We start from the raw sequence: 18917 nt of genomic DNA, 5'->3' as shown, positions 1-18917 counted from the left end.
GGCACAGGATACAAGACAGCAAATTACAATGCAGGTCATTAGGGAAGATCTGCTGGGAAACCTGCTAGTACAGGGTTGGGGTGGCGAGAATTGTGTATAATATAGCACAACAAGTGAAGAGACACATCTAGCGGCACAGTAGAAATTAGTTAAGTTTATTTATAATCCTGAAAAGTCACTGGTGGTAGCATTTGTTGTGACAGTCCACCCAAGTATACAGTATATATAATACATCCAATCGTACCAATAGAGATTCAGGTGAGAAAAGAGATGGCCATTTATTTGGTGAAGCATTTTCCCTAGACTTTCAGCTAGGTGGAGCTCTATAAACTTACAATGGTGCGCCGTCCATTAGGGGGGTACGTTTGCAATGACTGGGAATTTCAGAGACTATTACATCACAAAACAGAAAATGGAACCCAAAAAAATATTTGTTCAAAGTAATGTCTCTCAAGGGCAGTAGGACGTGTGTGGAAAGTGCATGACCTACCCCTTGTCAACAACTTGACAACCATTCCTTGCATCAACCTGAAAAGTGTTTTTGTAATCTATCCCAAACTGGAGAGAATGCAGTTATGAGTATCATGCGCCTCAGTAAGACAGAAGCTACAGCTATTCCAAGATGTTGGACAAACTACTAAAGAAATTTGCCATCCAGATTTGCAACAGCTGACTTTTAAAGAGGGGGTACCGCCATCTGCATTGAGCAACACAGTCGTGGGGCAGGAGAGCTGAAAATAATGCCAACGTAGGTCACATCTGGCAACCAATGTGCCCCTTTGGTATCAGATAGTACATGGGGTAGACAAGTCTAAAAAGCCCAGGACACAAATTTTCACATTCCTCTAGCTGCTATGGTCAAACTACGCCTCCTGATGTATATATTTTGCTCTAGGAGGCTTATGGGCATTATTTTCAGCTCTCCTACCCCACTATAGTAACGAGTTGGTCATTATTATAAATATATCAAAGGGGAAGGAGAACTCAGGTGGTGAGAAACCCATGTGGGGCTGTGTCTTTTGCCTCGCAGTCACTAATAGCTTGGCTGGGAAGTATGTCCAAACAGGAGGAGGGAAAGGAGACAACAGCACATAGGAAGCTGCCTTATTTTGAGCCAGGCCACTGGTCCATTTAGCTCAGTACTGTCTACACTGACTGGCAGACGCTCTCCAGGGTTTCAGACATCTGTCCCAGAGATGGCAGGGATTGGACTGAGGACCTTTTGCGGGCAGAGTGGGTGTTCCAACACTTAGCTATGGACCTCCCCTGCCCCCACAAAGGGAGAGTTGCAAGAGACCCACTGCCAAAAAGGATCAGCAATTTGGGTTAACTTATTGTGGATGGAGGGTCTTAAAAGGTCAGTGTAAATCTCAACATCCATCTGTTTTCGCATAGAAACAGGGCCTTTTAAAGCGTCCAAGAATGTTGTGGGTTAAAAGCAAGGGGGAGGTGATTGCTTTTAATAACTGAGAATCCCATCACTCTTTAAGATTCATTATCTTCGGTGGGAAAATAAAACCGAATTAGATACGTTTTTTAAAAAGGTAACACAGCTCAGTTGGTAGAGCAATGAGACTCTTAATCTCAGGGTTTGGGGGGTCGAACCCTATGTTGGGCAAAAGATTTCTGCATTTCAGGGGGTTGGACTTGCAGTCCCTTCTAATTCTATCACAGCCCTGTTGAAATATTGTGCAGTGTAATAGGATATATTGCCTTTGGCTGCATAAGAGCAAGATCCGCTTATGTTTTATCAGAGTTCTCTGAAGCCAACTATACATATTTATGCTCAGCTGCAAGCTTAACAGAACTGGCATTAGATAAGTGGAAAAGGCAACTTGGAATTTGTGGAACAAGCTTTATGTTGCAGAGTGGGAGAGAGAGTGAGTGGTTTATTTTTTGAGTTGCCCATGAATGTCTGTTTCAACATATAATTTTTTTAAAGGCACAATTTAGCACAGTGTATTAAGTAGAGAATAGTAGTTTTAAGCATATCTAATTCTGTCGTCCTCAAAGTTTGGAACCTCTCCCCCCCCCCAGTGATCTGAGGTTTTTCAAAACAGGTTATAGGCGTCAACATAATTTTAGGCAAATCAGTTAACACAGCATCTTTTGGAGCAACAGAGCTAATTAGGTAATAAAAATGCCATATAAAATAACCTCAAAACAACCTGTCACCATGGACTGCAAAAATATTTTCTATCATGGAGGTGAACTGAATATCCACTTGGGTACATTACTGCATATTATACTTCAAGAAATTACTTCATCTGTACTGCAAAATAACTTTACATGTAAACTTCAGATTCACATACTGTGACATACTCAAAGCATCCCTGTTTTCCTATTAATGTAAACAGTAAAATTTAGGGCTTAAAAAAGAATATTTTAATAAAATATTAAAAACAGCACAATGTAAGCATTTAAATGTCTCGGTTTTGATCAGTTACAGGTGAACAGACTTTCCTATTCCTTTGTTCATGTGGTGGAAAATGCTATTATTGCCCAAAATGATTAATTTCTTCCAAAAAAGCATCATTGATTTCCTTTGTAGTACACTCAGCTCCTATACGATAAACATACAGTGTAAAATCTTCATGTAACATGACAATTAAACAGTCTTAATGTTCCTGCTCCACCTCCCTCAAAATATGTCTACCCTTGGCAAAGAACACACAGCATGATTATGACATTAGATTTTGGTAAAACAAGAGCCAGACCTCTGAATTGCTGGAAGACTTATTTCCTGTTGCAATGGGCCAATTTAATTAAATGAAAAAGGTGCCAACAGGAAAGCTTCCGGCATAAGGAGCTTATGATGTTTCTATTTTCAAAGAGTGCCAACATGCAGGGTAGTTAAGTGTAACATTTGCAGTAAGGTCATAGTCATCATCGCCACCAAATACTGTCTTGCACCTCTCAGCTCAAAACGTAAACTGATCCACAGTTTAGTTTCGATACCAATATTGTAGAACTTTACATGCATATAATGCCTTCCTCCCCACCCACCTCTAACCATTCATCCCAGCTCAGCTAGTATTCACGGAGTGTTGTTGCAATGCACACCGAGTAATAAGCTGATCTATTTTAGTTATTATTAGTTAATTTATATTTGTTTCTGCACACACACTCACACGCACGCACACACGCATCAGAAATAGCTAGAACTATGCTGGGCATAAATCAGGCAGCTGTTAAAGCGAGTATTTCACCCCAGTCAGTCATCTTTGCCAGCAGATGTAAACAAGGGGGCTGCCTTCTGCAAGATAGCACTTTGAGAGTTCCTTTTAAAAGAAGCTTTTTATCCCTTACACACTTGTAGCCATTGCTGCTGTTCCCAGACCTTGTAATCTGTCCAATGGAACATTAGGTTACGTCAAGATGTTGGCAATAAAGTCCAAGAACCGCTTTGAATACTGTTCGGGATTCACTGTTGAAATCTCTGCACCAGCCTGAAAAAGCAAGACGTAGTTTAAGAGAACAATTGGCTTGTTGTGGCAGGAGATGCGTTCATGATGTCCATGTCACAAAACACACACTATGGTAACCACGGTATTTAGGAGGAGGACAGCAAAAGTAAAAATCCAGACATTGCCCTAAAACAAAGCACGCTGGGGGAGTGCCAGTGCCTTGCAAGTGATGACTCTTGAAGTTGTGCTACCCAGTCATCCAAGCCCCTCCTACCTCTCTGACTCTTTCCAGCTTGATTCATAGTTATCTTGGTCCAGAGTTTCACCTTTTACTTTCAGGTTTCTTTTCTGCCATCCCTTCTTCCTCCCACCCTCCCTTCCACATCACCATCCTTGTCTGTCCCGCCCCCCCCCCCAATATTTTCTTCAAAGGGGCGCCCCTGAGCAGCAGTTTATGTTTGTGTGAACTCAATATTGTGTGATCTCCCCAATCAGTACCAGCAAGTCGTGACTGACTTCCCATGGTAAGCATAAGGCTGTTGAGGGGCGGTGATGGTAGCAGGCGGTTGTATCTCTAATTTCGTGTCATCTGAGAAATGCCGCAGGTGTGACTGGCTCCTCCAGCACGAACTCAAAATTCGAAATGCAGCCACTTGTCTGAAAACGCTGGTGATCTCTAATGTTGAGCTAGGGCTGGGCGCTATCTTGGTATATGATCCAAAACTGGTTTTGAAGTCCATATCATGATAGTGGTTTTATAATTTTTGACCTAGCAATATATCACAAATCATGATGTGTGTGAGAGAGAGAGAGCACGCTATGCAAAAATCACAATGTGGGGAAAACGTGAAGCCAGCCTCTGCATAGCTCCATCCTTATTTCAGACATTGTGATATCTTAGTATATCACGGTGTTTAGCTGGTGATATATTGCGAAGTTGAAAACCAGGTATTGCCTAGCCCTTACGTGAACATAACTGACCAAGTTGGAATATATACATCAATGAAACTTACGCCGTGTTTGACGGTTTTTGCAGCATGGGCAGCTTTCTTCTTTGCATCGTAATGAGTAAGAATATCAATGATTGCCATAAAGTATACCTCCTTCCTGGGTGCATCTGTGAAAGAAATTCACAGTACTAAAAATAATACACATATTTGTAGCCAAGAGATTAAACAACTCTGCGGAAGCAAGTTGGAAGTTATTCTGGTGGTAGACCTTTGCCCCTTTAATAGTGTCTTAAAAACCATGTGTCAATGTCAAAGGATGTATGTGAGTCCTAGAAATCTTTTCACTCTTTGATAATTGATTAAGGGATAAGAAAGATAGATAACACTTATCAGTGGAGAGAGAGGGGAAAGTGTGGGTGCGCTTTGCTGCAATTGCGAGCAAGCACAATTAAAGTGACTGCAGAATTAAAACTTCCACACCATAACTTAAAGTTTACAAGTTTTTTGATGACTGGGTGAATTTGTAAGGACCTTAACACTTTGCTTAAATATTTTAGATTTGCTTTTGAAGATTTTTTAAAACATTTATAAACTGCTTCATAGCCTGAGGTCATCAAAGTGACCTACAAGAATATTTTTTAAATGAGATAAAGTGCTCATTTTTTAATCTTCCAAGTAGGACCCGCGTACCTACGGGACCGCCTCTCCTGGTATGCCCCACGGAGGACCTTAAGGTCCACAAATGACAACTTGGAGGTCCCAAGTCGCAAGGTGGTTAGATTGGTCTCAACTAGGGCCAGGGCCTTTTCAGTACTGGCCCCACTTGGTGGAACGCTCTGTCACAAGAGACTAGGGCCTTGTGGGACTTGACATCTTTCCGCAGAGCCTGCAAGACAGAGCTATTCTGCCTGGCCTTTGGTTTGGACTCAGTCTGACCCTTATGTTTCCCTCCCCTTATGTTTTTGATCTTTGGGCTCCTTTTAAAACAAGGCTGCATTTTAAATTGCATTTAAACCTGTATTTAAAATTAGGGGTTTTTTCCTATTATGTTTTTACTGTAATTCTACTGGTGTTAGCCACCCTGAGCCCAGCTCTGGCTGGGGAGGGCGTGGTATAAATTTTATTATTATTATTATTATTATTATTATTATTATTATTATTATTATTATTATTATATCATTATCATTATTATTTAGACCAGAAGAAAAAATCTGTAGTACCATGATGAGTTTTTGCCACCACTTAAAACCTCATCTTTTCACCCAGTCCTTTGGCTGAATTCTCACTCCCACACTTTGCAATTTTATTTGTAGTTAAGTGCAGCAGGTTGTTTGATGGGGATTTTAAGTGTGTAGTAAGATTTCAACTTGTTTAAAATGTTTCAATTGTTGTTCTGTATCAGCTTTGGTAGTTATATTGCCCACAGCACAATGTAAAAATCTAAACAGAGAACCTCTGGAACATGCCCAAACAATCACCTGTTTCTTTTGTCAAGCAAGGTGTATTTGCCATTGTAAATAACTGTCCAATGTCTGTGCAGTCAGCAGACTTTCAAATGAAAGCAAAAAGAAGTTATTCAAGACATCAGCTCATAATCTCTATCTTTCTGTAGCATTTAGCAATATAGCTGGCTAATGCAGTATTGCAGTCATTTATAAGTGAACTGCTTTTACTGTATTCAGACAATACTGAATAATACAGACAATAATGACATGTTAAAATCAGAGCCATGCATTGAAGATCCCTTATCCCCCTCCAAAAAGTTTTTAAAATCCTACTATAGATGAGCAATTGATAATTGGGTATCATGCTTTTTGGCCTTGGTGTTTTCTTTCCTTCTAGAGACTCGGAGACTGATGCAAGAATTGAAATATCCCCCATGTCTAAATATACTTACTTTCATGGCATTTTATTCCATAAACATCAATGGTTGGATCGAATTCTCCTGGCGCTAAAGGCTGCAAGCTGTTGAGTGTATTTCCTGGGCTATCTGGAGGCGTTCCAACAGGATGAGCCCCATCGCTTTCTCCTTCCTCTTCATCGTTCTCTTCGTATTCAACCTCCTCCTGTTCTGCTCTCTCAACATCATGAATTCCAACCAGCAAGCTGTAGTCCATGAGTTTCAACTGAGCAAGGAACTTTGAAGTCAACAATAAAAGAAGGTCAGTTACCAAGGGGTAGAAAATCACAAGGTCTAGTTGGGTGGGGGTGGGAAAAGGTAACTTTTCTGCAGAAAATGTTATTTTCTACTGCAACAGGCTTACTTGAGTGAAAGCCAAAATAGGAAGCTTCAATGGAAAACAATTGGGATTCTTCAAATCTGGTATATTTTATGCATGGCACGAAAGGAGAAACGTGACAGTTTCCCTAGCTATAATTTAGATTTGAGGATTTATTTTTTGCTTTGTGAAGTTGAGCAGAACGTTGCTTAAGAGAACTTTCTACCTCTTACATAGTGCTAGAACTAGGAAACCAGCCAATGAAATTGACTGGCAGCAGATTGACTGACAGACGAAAGGAAATGAATTCTTCACACAACTCACAATTTAGTGACAGAATGAGTGTATGGATGGCCACTAGCTCAGGTAAAATCCATCCATCAGTTGATGGCTAAATGGAACCTTCCTATCCAGAAGCAGTATGGTGGGTCACAGCAGTGGGGAAGACTTTCCTCCATGCCTTTTGTAGGCTTTTCAGCAGGCTATTGGTTTGTCTCTGTGGGATACTGAATCCTGTGGCTGACAGGACTTGGATATTATCTGGTAGGAAACTTCTTGTAATCACCATGTCTGAAACTTGCAGAATTCACTAACCATTGTTTAAAAGCAAAATAGTATGGAACTAATGTATTTGTACCTAAATGTCGGTGAGACACGTGGCTTCATTTCCCACCAGCTCCAATGATCCCGCTGTTTGCGTATGTACACAAGGGAGAGGAATGCCATATAGTGACCACAGCTTCTATACAGGAGTCTGCAAAACTTCATCCTAGTGTGCCTAAGGCTCTGAACACATGATCTGTACCCTGCAACTAGATCATGCACTCAAAGCCTATACAGTGGTAGCTCGGGTTACAGGTTACATACGGGTTTCCGCTAACCCAGAAATAGTAGTAGATAGGTAGCCGTGTTGGTCTGCCATAGTCAAAATAAAAAATTCCTTCCAGTAGCACCTTAAAGACCAACTAAGTTAGTTCTTGGTATGAGCTTTCGTGTGCATGCACACTTCTTCAGATACACTGAAATAGAAGTTGCCAGATCCTTCTATATAGTGAGAAGGTGGGGAGGGGTGTTACTCAGAAGGATGGTGGGAATGGGAGATAGCTGGGAGAAATAGTACCTCAGGTTAAGAACTTTGCTTCAGGATAAGAACAGAACTCATGCTCTGGCGGCGCGGCAGCAGCAGGAGGCCCCATTAGCTAAAGTGGTGCTTCAGGTCAAGAACAGTTTCAGGTTAAGAACGGACCTCCGGAACGAATTAAGTACTTAACCCAAGGTACCACTGTATATCCCGCTCCAAGAGTACATTCCACCTGGACCAGGTGCATGAACAGTGACTGGGTAGGGGCAAAATTGAACTGGTGAAGCAAGGCAGAAGAGCCAAATTTATGTTGCTTTAAGAAATGCTTTGTTACATGACAACTTTCAATAAAAGAATGCTAGCTGCAAGGAAAACATATTTGGCCGGTCAGTGTAGCGAGTACATCCTCAGTCTATGTAATGTTCATCATGTGCATTGCTTGATTTACTTAAAAAAACCCCAAAACTAATAGGTAAGATGAGGGGATGCAGAAGGGGGCTTTTAACCCTTTGCTCCTGCCACTGTCCTGATTTGAATCAACCCTCCCTTTCAGTTTGCCATGCTGCAACTAGTTTGATCCTGAAGATTGGTCTTAAAGACAAGACTGCAGCAGTGCAATAATTTGATATACATTAGATGGCTGCCATGAAGACTTGTTGAGCATCTTAGCCCCATCCCAGCTGCATGCAACTGAAAAGCCACACTGCATAATCAAGCAAACTCAGAAGCTGAGTGCAGCGTTTCCAGAAGAACTGGACTCTAAGGAAGCAAAGCTATGATCCAGAGAGTCCCTGCTATAAACATAAATCAAAGATTAAAACTGATTTGAAACTTAATTACATTCAGCTAAATATATTGGGGTAAATTTAAGTATTTTGTGAGCATAGCTACTGCTCTTAGCATGCCCTCCCCCCCCAAAAAATAGGAATGTGAAAGATAAAAACCAAGATACAATTCTAGTTTTCCATTATCACTGTGGCATGCCAAACCACTACACAATAATTGCCTACATACACAATATGAATTCTAATCAATGCCATAGAAGCCACTCCAAACACAATTACATGACTGACCTTCCAAGAATCTGTCATACTTAAAATAGCAGAAAATGCAATTTTGCTCATATTTCAGAGGCACATCAAGTGTTTACGGAGCATTTTAACAGTTCAAGATGCAGTGCCATGAATATTAAAAGCAACAGAAGCAACATTGTGCTTTCCCCCCCGATGCTGGTTTACACCACCAGCGTAAGGGAAGTAATAGCCTGCCCCACCCTCAGCAGTCCTCCTGTAAATAGACCATGGCTCTAATCCCCCTTTATCTCCTCGTTTCAGGGGTTTCCAACCTTTTCTGACCCAGTGGATGCATTCTGAACTTTGAGAAAGTGCCATGAGCACCAGTCATGAAATGGCGCCACAGAGTCATGGCACACCATAAAATGACTGCTGTGGGGCTTTCGTGCAATGGCTGCCACATCTAAGAGAGCAGAAAAGGAGACAGAATCATGAATTGGTGCAGGCATGCCACCCCATCAAGGGGGGGGGGAGAAAGGCACCTGTATCAGGTGATATCTATCATTGATAGCTTTTGTGGGTACCATGAGAAGTACTGGCAGGTGCACTGCCATCCCTGAACTTTGGATGGGTGCCCTCCGTAACATATCGTTCTCATGAAAAAACACCAGCAAAATCCCAATTACAATCGGGAGGACAAATAATTTGCAGGTCACTGTAACATTTATTTGCAGCATTTTTGCAATATTGAATTGGTGGGGTGAATCTGCCTAGGAGGTCTCAGTACAAAAGTCACTATGGCTTTTGCTAAGTGTGGTGAGCTTCAGAGCTGACCAGGCAAGTGACCCCTTACCTCAACATCCTTTTTAAGCTTTTCAAGGAACATCTTTTTGTTCGTTTCATCAATATAAATCTTCTGGCCATCGTTGATGAAGTCGTTGTCTTTGAATGTCGGCAGTTCTTTGGCCTGAAACGGACAAGAGAAAGCTGGCACATAAAAACCGTTTCAAAACAATGAGCCCAGTGAAACAAGCAATGAAAACAAGGAATTTCCTGATCAAAAACGCAGGGGAGTATTTCAGAGCTATTCAAAATGTGAATAGCCACAAGGGGGCACAAATGAGCTACGGCTCCAGTGCACACAAGTAATGTAAGGAACAGAGCATTGTATTTTCCCATTTAATTGAGACCTTGTTTGCTTTTATGACCGATTTGATTAAGTTAAGCCGTTTTAGAGTATTTACAGTAAAAAAGGAAACGTGTTGCTCATCTGCAAGACCAGCCTTCACCTTGTCAAGAGTCGTTGCACACACATCTGTTTTGTCAGAAGTCTAGCACAAGAAATAGGTGCGGGGCTCAGCTGCACTCCCCATCAAAACGCCCCACAAATGCTGCACATCCAAAGAGCCTAATTCTGATACTCTGCTCCCCAATTAACTATGGTATAGGGCAGTGCCAGATTTGCGTATAAGCTAAACAAGCTATAGCTTAGGGCCCCACTCTTTTGGGGGCCCACAAAAAATTTAAAGGAAAAAAATGGATTTCCAAAAGATAAAAAACAAATAAAATAAAACCTACATACAGCAATAGCGTTTTGTGTTGTGTAGGCTCCTATGATGTAAGTAATGGGCCCCGCCTGCTATATAAAGAGCCCCATTACCTTCAGTAACTTAAGGCCTCATCAAGCCTAAATCTGACCATGAATCATGTGCTTCCTCACCACTGCCACCACACACAGCACTGGGAGAAGCCACATTTCCACCCCTGATCTCAGAAGCTTGTGGATCCCCAGATGTTGTTGAACTACAACCCCCATCACCCCTAGCTAGCAAGGCCAGAGCTCAGGGATGATGGGAGTTGTAGTCCAACAACATCTGGGGACCCACAGGTTGAGAACCACTGCCCTAAGACATGGGTAGGCTAACTAAGGCCTGGGGGCCGGATCCGGCCCAGTCGCCTTCTAAATCTGGCCTGCGGGCGGTTCGGGAATCAGCATGTTTTTACATGAGTAGAATGTGTCCTTTTATTTAAAATGCATCTCTGGGTTATTTGTGGGGCATAGGAATCCATTCTTTTTTTCTCTCAAAATATAGTCCAACCCCCCACAAGGTCTGAGGGACAGTGGAAAAAGTTTGCTGACCCCTGCCCTAAGAGATATCTGGCTAAAGCATGTTGGATTGAATAGCTGTGCTATGCCCAAGGTTATTCAAAAAGTTAAGGGCATGCTAGGTAGCTTTCCAACTTGTTCTCTAGGTATGCCAATGTAAGACATACATACAAGTTAATGTGAAGCTTCAGTGGCCTGGTTCACTGCTTTGCTCCTCCTAAGCCCTTTTTTTATTCCCATACTGTGCTGAGCTAAGCCGAGATTTGGCTTAGTGTTTCAGCCAAAAATGGCTTTGTGGTGAAGCTCTCCTCACTGAACCACAAGCTGTAGCCAATGTTTATGTGAACCAGGTCACTGTAACAAAGACAAAGCATTTTTGTGCAAGGTATTTTTAGCTAAAACCTCTGGAAGGGTGAACTGGGTAGAGGGCAGCACATGCTTATTTCTTCACACTTCTATACAGGGATATGTGTAAATTGGTCCTTTACACAAAGGCAGAGGAAGCAGTAAAGGAAGGTGAAGATGCATTGGCAAAGGAGAAGAGAAAAAGGCAGCACAACAAGGTAAGATGAGCATTTCAGGCCTGGTGATGTGAGTCTACACACACTGCCAGAAACCCTAATCCAGATTTTGGGGCACCAACTGACTCGGGGCATAAAATTCCCCTTTAGTACCTATGCACTGGTGCAGAAAATACACCAGTGGCAGAGGGGGGTGGCATGCAAATACCCAACCACCATTTTTCTTTGAGGCCAAACTCTAAATTATGCCCAGAAGCAAATTGGTAACCAATCAGATCTGCTTCTGCAAGCAGTAGCCTAGAAATGACTACTGAGATCCTTTTAACTCAACGGTACTGTATGTATTTTAATAGTACTGTATGGTGTTTTTTTAAATGCTTGAAATTCAGAATGTGTGTATGCTGTCTGATTTCCTATGCTTCTTATTGTATAAATAAACGTTTGTAATTATTTTGAAACCAGCATCTGTTATTTACAGGCAGAGTGATGGCAGAATCATGGTGCATGATTATCACTGTTTCCCCCTTTCTTAAAAGCTGAAGTTAGGCAACTTAAGGAAACATAACCTTTCCCATACCTTTTCCTTGTCGCTGGCTTCTCTTGCAACTGTAGACCCCTGAAACAGAAATACTGTATTTAAATTGCTACTGGGGTAAAACTGGAGGGCATAGGTGTTCTTTTATGTGGAATTCCTCCAGTAGATTCACAGTAAGGTTTTTCACCATAGCCCTGATGCAAAGTTACACACACCCAGATTATAGTATATGCAACATTCAAAAGCAATTAAAACATTCTGGCATAGCAGTAGGCTAAGCAGAGGCCTCGATCCCTGATGTGTTTCCATTTGGAAATGTCTGCAATTTTAAAAACAGGGATATAGTGACCAAAGCTTTGAGGATAGAACACCCAATTGCAACATAGAGCTCTTGCCAGATGACACCATGAAAAAAAGGTAACAGGAAGCTGACCATCTTTGATTTGAGCTGTTTGACAGGGGAATGGTCTCCCTTGGGAGGTTGTGGACTCTCATTCACTGGAGGTTTTTAAGCAGAGTTTGGATGGCCATCTGTCACGGATGCTGTAGTTGAGATTCCTGCATTGCAGGTTGTTGCAACAGATGACCCCTTGAAGTCCCTTCCAACTCTGCAATTTTATGAATCTATGATTGGACTTGTCAATTGATGAGCATATCAGCCCTGCCAAATACCAACTTTTGCAGCTAGTGAGACAAGTTTAAAATTTTGAATAGGTGTACAATGTACATATAATTGAATTTGTAGGAACCAAGGAGGCCTGATGTTTGGGAGTATTAATGTTAGCTGCCTGCCACTCTTGGCAGGTAGCAGAACTGACAGGCGGTAATTTTGTTGTCTCCAGAAAACCATTTATACTAACGTAAGGGAGAAGGCATTGGGTACGCTACAGCCAAAAGGGGGTGAAAGAATTATGTTGTCATTCAAAATAAGCTAGGCCAGCAAACACGTCTATTTAAGCCAATAGAATGTAGATTGTTTGCATTCTGGATATTGAGCTCTCAAGGCCACCCTACAGTTACATTTAAGTCTGTAAGCAAATGCAAAGGTGGAAATCATATGGGAAGGTATACACCAGATTCTTTTGCTAAAATAGCATGTATCAGCTGGTTAAATTAAAGTGCACTGGAGGTCAGTCAGTCTTCCTGAGAGGCCAGTTTCCATTCGAAACATATTTTTTTTCAGCTTGCCACGTTCCTTGCTAAGGAAACAAGACAGGATATGAATAAGCTAATCTGAGCCAGTTTGACAGCTTTAAACACACCAACAGTGCAATCCTATATTTGTCTACTCAGAAACCCCATTAAGTACATTGGGGCTTACTCTCTTGCTAAGTGGGACTGCAGCCTAATATATTTGGTCATGGTAACAGAAAATAGAAGTTGCTTACTAGGGTTTTTGAATCTACAAATATTAGCCCAACTTTTAACACATTCTTCCTAACTCCATTAAAATGGTTCTATTAATTTATTTATTTTTAAAAAAATCTGCATGCAGACTGATTTGTAACTGTCTACAGAATCCATTAAGGACATGAGAGCTGCTTCAGCTATTTTTATTTTTTTACCCCTCAAATGGTTTTCACTGCAACCATTAGCACTTAGCCAATTTTAGCAAGCATACTTCTGCTAAGCCACTTCCTTTACAGCACACAATACACTCAACGTTATCTTACTTCCATAAAAGGTTTGGGCGTTAGATAAGCCGCAAACTATTTCAATAATAATGGCTTAACGAAAGAGTTTCCTAGACACTTTCTGGTGTACTGCTACTGATAGCCTCTAAGAACCCACAGAATTTTGTACTATTTAGGGGGGAGGGGGACTCAAAGCAGCTACTGCAATATTCATAACACAAGCCGCTCAGTACTCACCTTTAAATCATATTTTCTATAAACAGATAAACGGTGGCTGAATACATTCCTTGTAACAATCATATATACTTCGACTCCGTCAACAGTAAGCCGGTACATTCCCAAAAACTGAGGAAGTAGTGTGTTGCCATGACACTCCACTATAAACTAGGGGGAAAAATGGATATTAGAACTTGACACATACTGGATATTTGTTGCAGAGATACACAGAAGTAACAAAGATTCAGACATACGGATTTAATGAGACAAGTTATACCACAATGCAAACAATCATAAAAAAATAATTCTAGAACGCCCACATTCCTTAACTGTTGGTGGGTCACGCTATAGGGTAACTGCAGAATTTGAAAAGGTTCTTCCACACAGATATGAAAAGTGAACACACATTTCCCCCCCCATTTAGTTAGGAATCTCTTCAAGGTGTTTCACTAATCCTCGTCTCTCACAAACAGTCAGAATTCACAAAACCTAGCAATTCCCTTCTCTACTAGTTCTCACCTCAAGTCTGCACCTCATGATTACACAGTTCACTTCCAGCAGGTAGAAACTATGTACTTTCACTTCTAAGATCTCAGCATTCCCTCACAAAAAAGGATGTCCGCCTTGGAGCCTGCCACCTGCAGATATATGGGAGCTATCAAAATAGATATCATGCCCCATTCAGCTAGCAGATATAAACACATTATGCATCAAAAATACTTTTTGGGTTGTGCTCTTTGGGAGGGGGGGGGGAAGGACATGTTTAAAACTTCTGTTATTTCAGTTAATGGAAGGAAGAATTACACCCAACCATTTATGAGGAACCAGAAAAGGACCTAGATCCGCAACACCATATTCGGTGTTCAGCAGGTTCATAGGGGCTTATCAACTCCTCCTAGTCATATCTCCCTTACCTTCCTGAAAGTCAGGGAGCAGCACCCCAAGTGATATATCCTTTTTCTGTATGCATTCCTCTCTGGATTTCAGTCCATGCCTATGGCCCAGCAGATACTTCCATTTATACCAAATAGAAGTTACCTACCTAACTGTGCAAATTTTTTCTCTGCTTTATTTCAGTGCTTACATTTAGAAGCCATGCTAAACCTTGGAGCTTCTTATTCCCCTGTTGTTTCCAGAGACCCACTGTTAACATCAACCAATGGAATGCTAGACTGTAGTTAATGGCAAACAGAAGCAAAAGCTTCCAACATATCCTTGTGGCTACACTGGTGGACAAGGGGCAGGGAAGCTCATGAGCCTGAAGCTCCCTGAGAATCATTCTCATCACACTAAACTATGGTTTAGTGCAAAGTCCGAACTCTCCCAAGCAAAAGACACCTAGAATTGTATTACTATTGAGAATACAATAACATGAATATTGGAGGATGGGTGGCATTGACTACACTTGTATAGTACAATGCCATAAAGGATTTTTTAAAAAATAAAAAGTACTCCTTTTTTTACAGCAGAATAAGTCAAATTCTTAAGTGCAAAAGTTAACAATTTACACAATTATTATTATTTTTTGCAGTTCTGCAAATACCTAGTTTAGTGACTTCAACATTAAATGGAAATGTATTTAGAAGAATACAATGAACAAAGTTAACCATATCCAGAGACACTTCTTAGCTGTAATCAAATAGCTTTTCAGGTTGCTAGCAACATCTATAATAGTATAGAAACAGACTGGGGGTTAATCTCATGGGACATATAAAACACTACATTTGTGACATAAATATGGAGTGAAACAAGCCTTTTCTTCATATCCAAAGATAACAACTATTTTGAATTTCACTCAACATGACTTTTCTTCCAGGAAAAAACCACATCGCATTAAAATGTATTTGTTTCATTTGCCCTATCTTTTAAAAACAAAAATGTTCTACAATATAGGTGTTTCTTTTTCAAACCATATTTGCTGTACTGTGCTACCTCACAGGACTATATATTCTGTATTCCCAGACTGATGAAAGAGATGGCTTTCCATCCAACTATGATTTTAGTTTCTATCAAATTTAGTTCACACAAGGAATGCTCTCTTAATAAGTTTGAGAATTAAACAGAGGTGGGCTTAGGGAGTATAACTTGACTCTGGTTACCGTATAGGGAAAAGATCTTGAGCAAACACTTTGCTGTCTTTTTAAACCACGAGTAACACTAATGTTCAAGTATCATCGATTTAAAATAGCTGTAAGACCCGTAACAGTAATATTTTGTGTCAGATATTAAACCCAGCTTTATTATGGAACTTACCTGAAAGTAAACATACCATTGTATTAATATTTCATAAATCATAAGTATATTTGTTCAATTTTTTTAAGTAAGTATCCCTAGTCTCATTTGGACCAGTGATAATACCCCACTACCAAACATGCAAAGGCAAGAAGAAGAAGAAGAAGAGGAGGAGGAGTTTGGATTTGATATCCAAATAGGAGTCTCAAAGCGGCTAACATTCTCCTTTCCTTTCCTCCCCCACAACAAACACTCTGTGAGGTGAGTGAGGCTGAGAGACTTCAAAGAAGTGTGACTAGCCCAAGGTCACGCAGCAGCTGCATGTGGAGGAGTGGGGAATCGAACCCGGTTCACCAGATTACGAGTCCACCGCTCTTAACCACTACACCACACTGGCTATTAAAATAAATGATGGCATTGGACCGGAAAGTGATGACTAAAACAGGTATTCTAATTTAAGGTTTAAATATGCTGGCATGCTGGCAGCTGGCAGGATAAGAAAACAGCAGGCGCACAGCTGGAGGAGATAAGGAGGAAGGAAACCCTGTTGGCACATCTAATCCTTGACAGGCACCCTGCTCCCTCAGGGAGAGAAGTGATAAATGGCACATTGTGTGCTCTTCACAACTCACATACCTCAAGGAAGCTGCCTTATACTAAGTCAGATCACTGGTCCACTTAGCTCAGTACTGTCTACACTGACTGGAAGCAGCTCTCCAGGGTTTTAGTAAAGTAAAGGGACCCCCTGACCATTAGGTCCAGTCGTGGCCGACTCTGGGGTTGCGGCGCTCATCTCGCTTTATTGGCCGAGGGAGCCGGCGTACAGCTTCTGGGTCATGTGGCCAGCAGGACTAAGCTGCTTCTGGAGAACCAGAGCAGCGCACGGAAACGCAATTTACCTTCCCACCGGAACGGTACCTATTTATCTGCTTGCACTTTGATGTGCTTTCAAACTGTTAGGTTGGCAGGAGCAGGGACCGAGCAACAGGAGCTCACCACGTCGCGGGGATTTGAACCGCCGACCTTCTGATCGGCAAGCCCTAGGGCTCTATGGTTTAACCCACAGCGCCACCCGCATCCCTGAAGTACTGTATATGCTCCTATAAATCTACAAGTTGACCAGGAAAAAGCAGCATGTTACACAAGCTTGCTGACGAAGTTTGGAGTTGGGGAGGGAGGAAAAAGTTATCTATCCTTTCTCCCTGTCCTTGTACATCATCCAAAGACATAATTTCAAAGACTGGGCACTTCCTTTAACGTACTGGCACTGCATTTTCAGAGTAGGGATGGGGAATCTAGGACTATCCAGGTGTTATTGGACTCCAACTCCTATCAGTCCCAGCAAGCAATGGCGTGGGTGATGGGAATTGTAGTCCAACAAATGGAGAGCCATGGACTCCATATCCTTGACTTATTAGTGATCAGACTGATTTCTGAGCTATGGACTCCTCCCTCAGCACAACTTGGCTGTTCCAGTGTATCTTCAGGAATGTATGTTTAAGGGGTGTTCCTACAAATCAATTATGTTGATTTCACTTATCCAGGAGGCCCTATCCTTGTAAAATTCCAAAGGCAGTGGCTCATGATGTCCAAGCTCCAGAGCTTGAACAGAATGCAAAGTTCCAAGCCAACAAGAAAAAATAAAATCCCTGACTCTCCATAGTGAAATGAAGAACATTTTACCATCAGTTTCTTCCTTCCTCTCTCTATATAGGACACAATTCTGGCACCATAAGGGACCTTCTTCAGAATATACCTCACTGTGACAATGCAGAAGTCCATATGTGATCTATGAGCAATGGTTTATTCTACAGTTTCTAGCAGACTGTTTATGAAGAAAGTGAACATTATTACCAGGAGTGTGTCAAAACATTCCTTGCACTTGGAGTGAGGTTCTGTGGTCTGGAGCACAGTAACTTAATGCTGCGGAGCTTGAGAAAGGTCTGCAAACTTCAGAGATGGCAGCAGGCTCCATACTGGGGATGCCCTGACAAGTACAACCCTCTTATTGTGTATTGTGGAAAGAATATATTTAAAAAGAGGCATTTCATGATATCAGTAGTGCCAGTTTGGTGGGTGGTTCTAAAGGAGCTGGAGCTAACTAAGACGACAGGCCCCCCCCCCCCCGAAAAATAATCAGTAACCACAACTCATTCCACAGCAGTGAAATCCATCATTATCATCTGCTGTATGAGTAGCCCCTGGGAACCTTCTTGAAATAAAAAGAAGCCAACTGTATCAGGTATTTATAATTTAAACCTTCATATTTTTACATTGATCTCCTTTGCACAGAGATGTCTATCAAGAGTTCTGCAGTTGTCACTGCTGCTGAAACTCTTACTTGGCAACAGCAATCGTTTCCGACTTTGTTCTTTGGTTTGCCGGTGCTTTGATCATTTCAATATATTCCAGGATAATTCCTCCAGAGCATTTCAGCATACATTTTGACAAAAAGACATGCATTTTCCTTTGAGATTAAAGGGCCTATATATTTTTAAAGTTGCACTGCTTCACACAGTGTAAATAAAAGCTATTTTACAAAAAGAGATGCAAGTCTGAATGATTCTTCATTAATACTCTGCCCTAAAAATGTTCAAGGTGAGAACTATGCATTTAACGACAAGGCTTTGATAAGTAAAAGTTCAAATACAGATGTGCTAGACAAAAATTCTTCTCTAATCCCAGCTAGCCTGAACAGAATGGTTTTGCGTTGTTTTAAAGGGTGGTCATCTTATGCCAAATGTCTGGTAAAAGAGAGTTTCTGTGCTGTGAAGCCAATTTAGAGAGTTATCTCCTACTCAGTTTGAGCTTCGTGTATAGAGGGCCTCATTAAATTATTTCTAGATCAGCCCTGAGAAGATACTTTTGGCAAGACAGTGATCTGTCAGGTGTGAAGAAGCAAATCATTATGTTTTCAATGTTCAGGTTCATTCAATGTTACAGGTTGTAGCCAAGGGGTACAGAAATCTCAATAATCTTGGCTATACCACAACACTAATTGC

General features: G+C 41.3%; 1 protein-coding gene across 6 annotated transcripts in view; it reads right to left on the bottom strand.

Annotated features, from left to right (window-relative positions):
• Positions 1-128: 128 nt before the first annotated feature.
• PIP4K2A (phosphatidylinositol-5-phosphate 4-kinase type 2 alpha) overlaps positions 129-18917 on the bottom strand; it is a 181618-nt gene continuing 162829 nt past the window's right edge. For all 6 annotated transcript variants that reach the window (XM_083467568.1, XM_083467571.1, XM_083467569.1 and 3 more), the window contains 6 exons: positions 13705-13851; positions 11876-11914; positions 9524-9637; positions 6255-6495; positions 4421-4524; positions 129-3449 (listed from right to left, as the gene is read on the bottom strand). In XM_083467568.1, the coding sequence (XP_083323694.1) occupies positions 3369-3449; positions 4421-4524; positions 6255-6495; positions 9524-9637; positions 11876-11914; positions 13705-13851 (726 nt within the window). In that variant the 3' untranslated portion in view covers positions 129-3368. The remainder of the gene's footprint in view (positions 3450-4420; positions 4525-6254; positions 6496-9523; positions 9638-11875; positions 11915-13704; positions 13852-18917) is intronic.

The sequence above is a fragment of the Podarcis liolepis genome, assembly GCF_965112155.1.
Source record: "Podarcis liolepis genome assembly, chromosome: 12".
Taxonomy (NCBI): Eukaryota; Metazoa; Chordata; class Lepidosauria; order Squamata; family Lacertidae; genus Podarcis; species Podarcis liolepis.
This window is presented reverse-complemented; position numbering and strand designations above follow the sequence as displayed.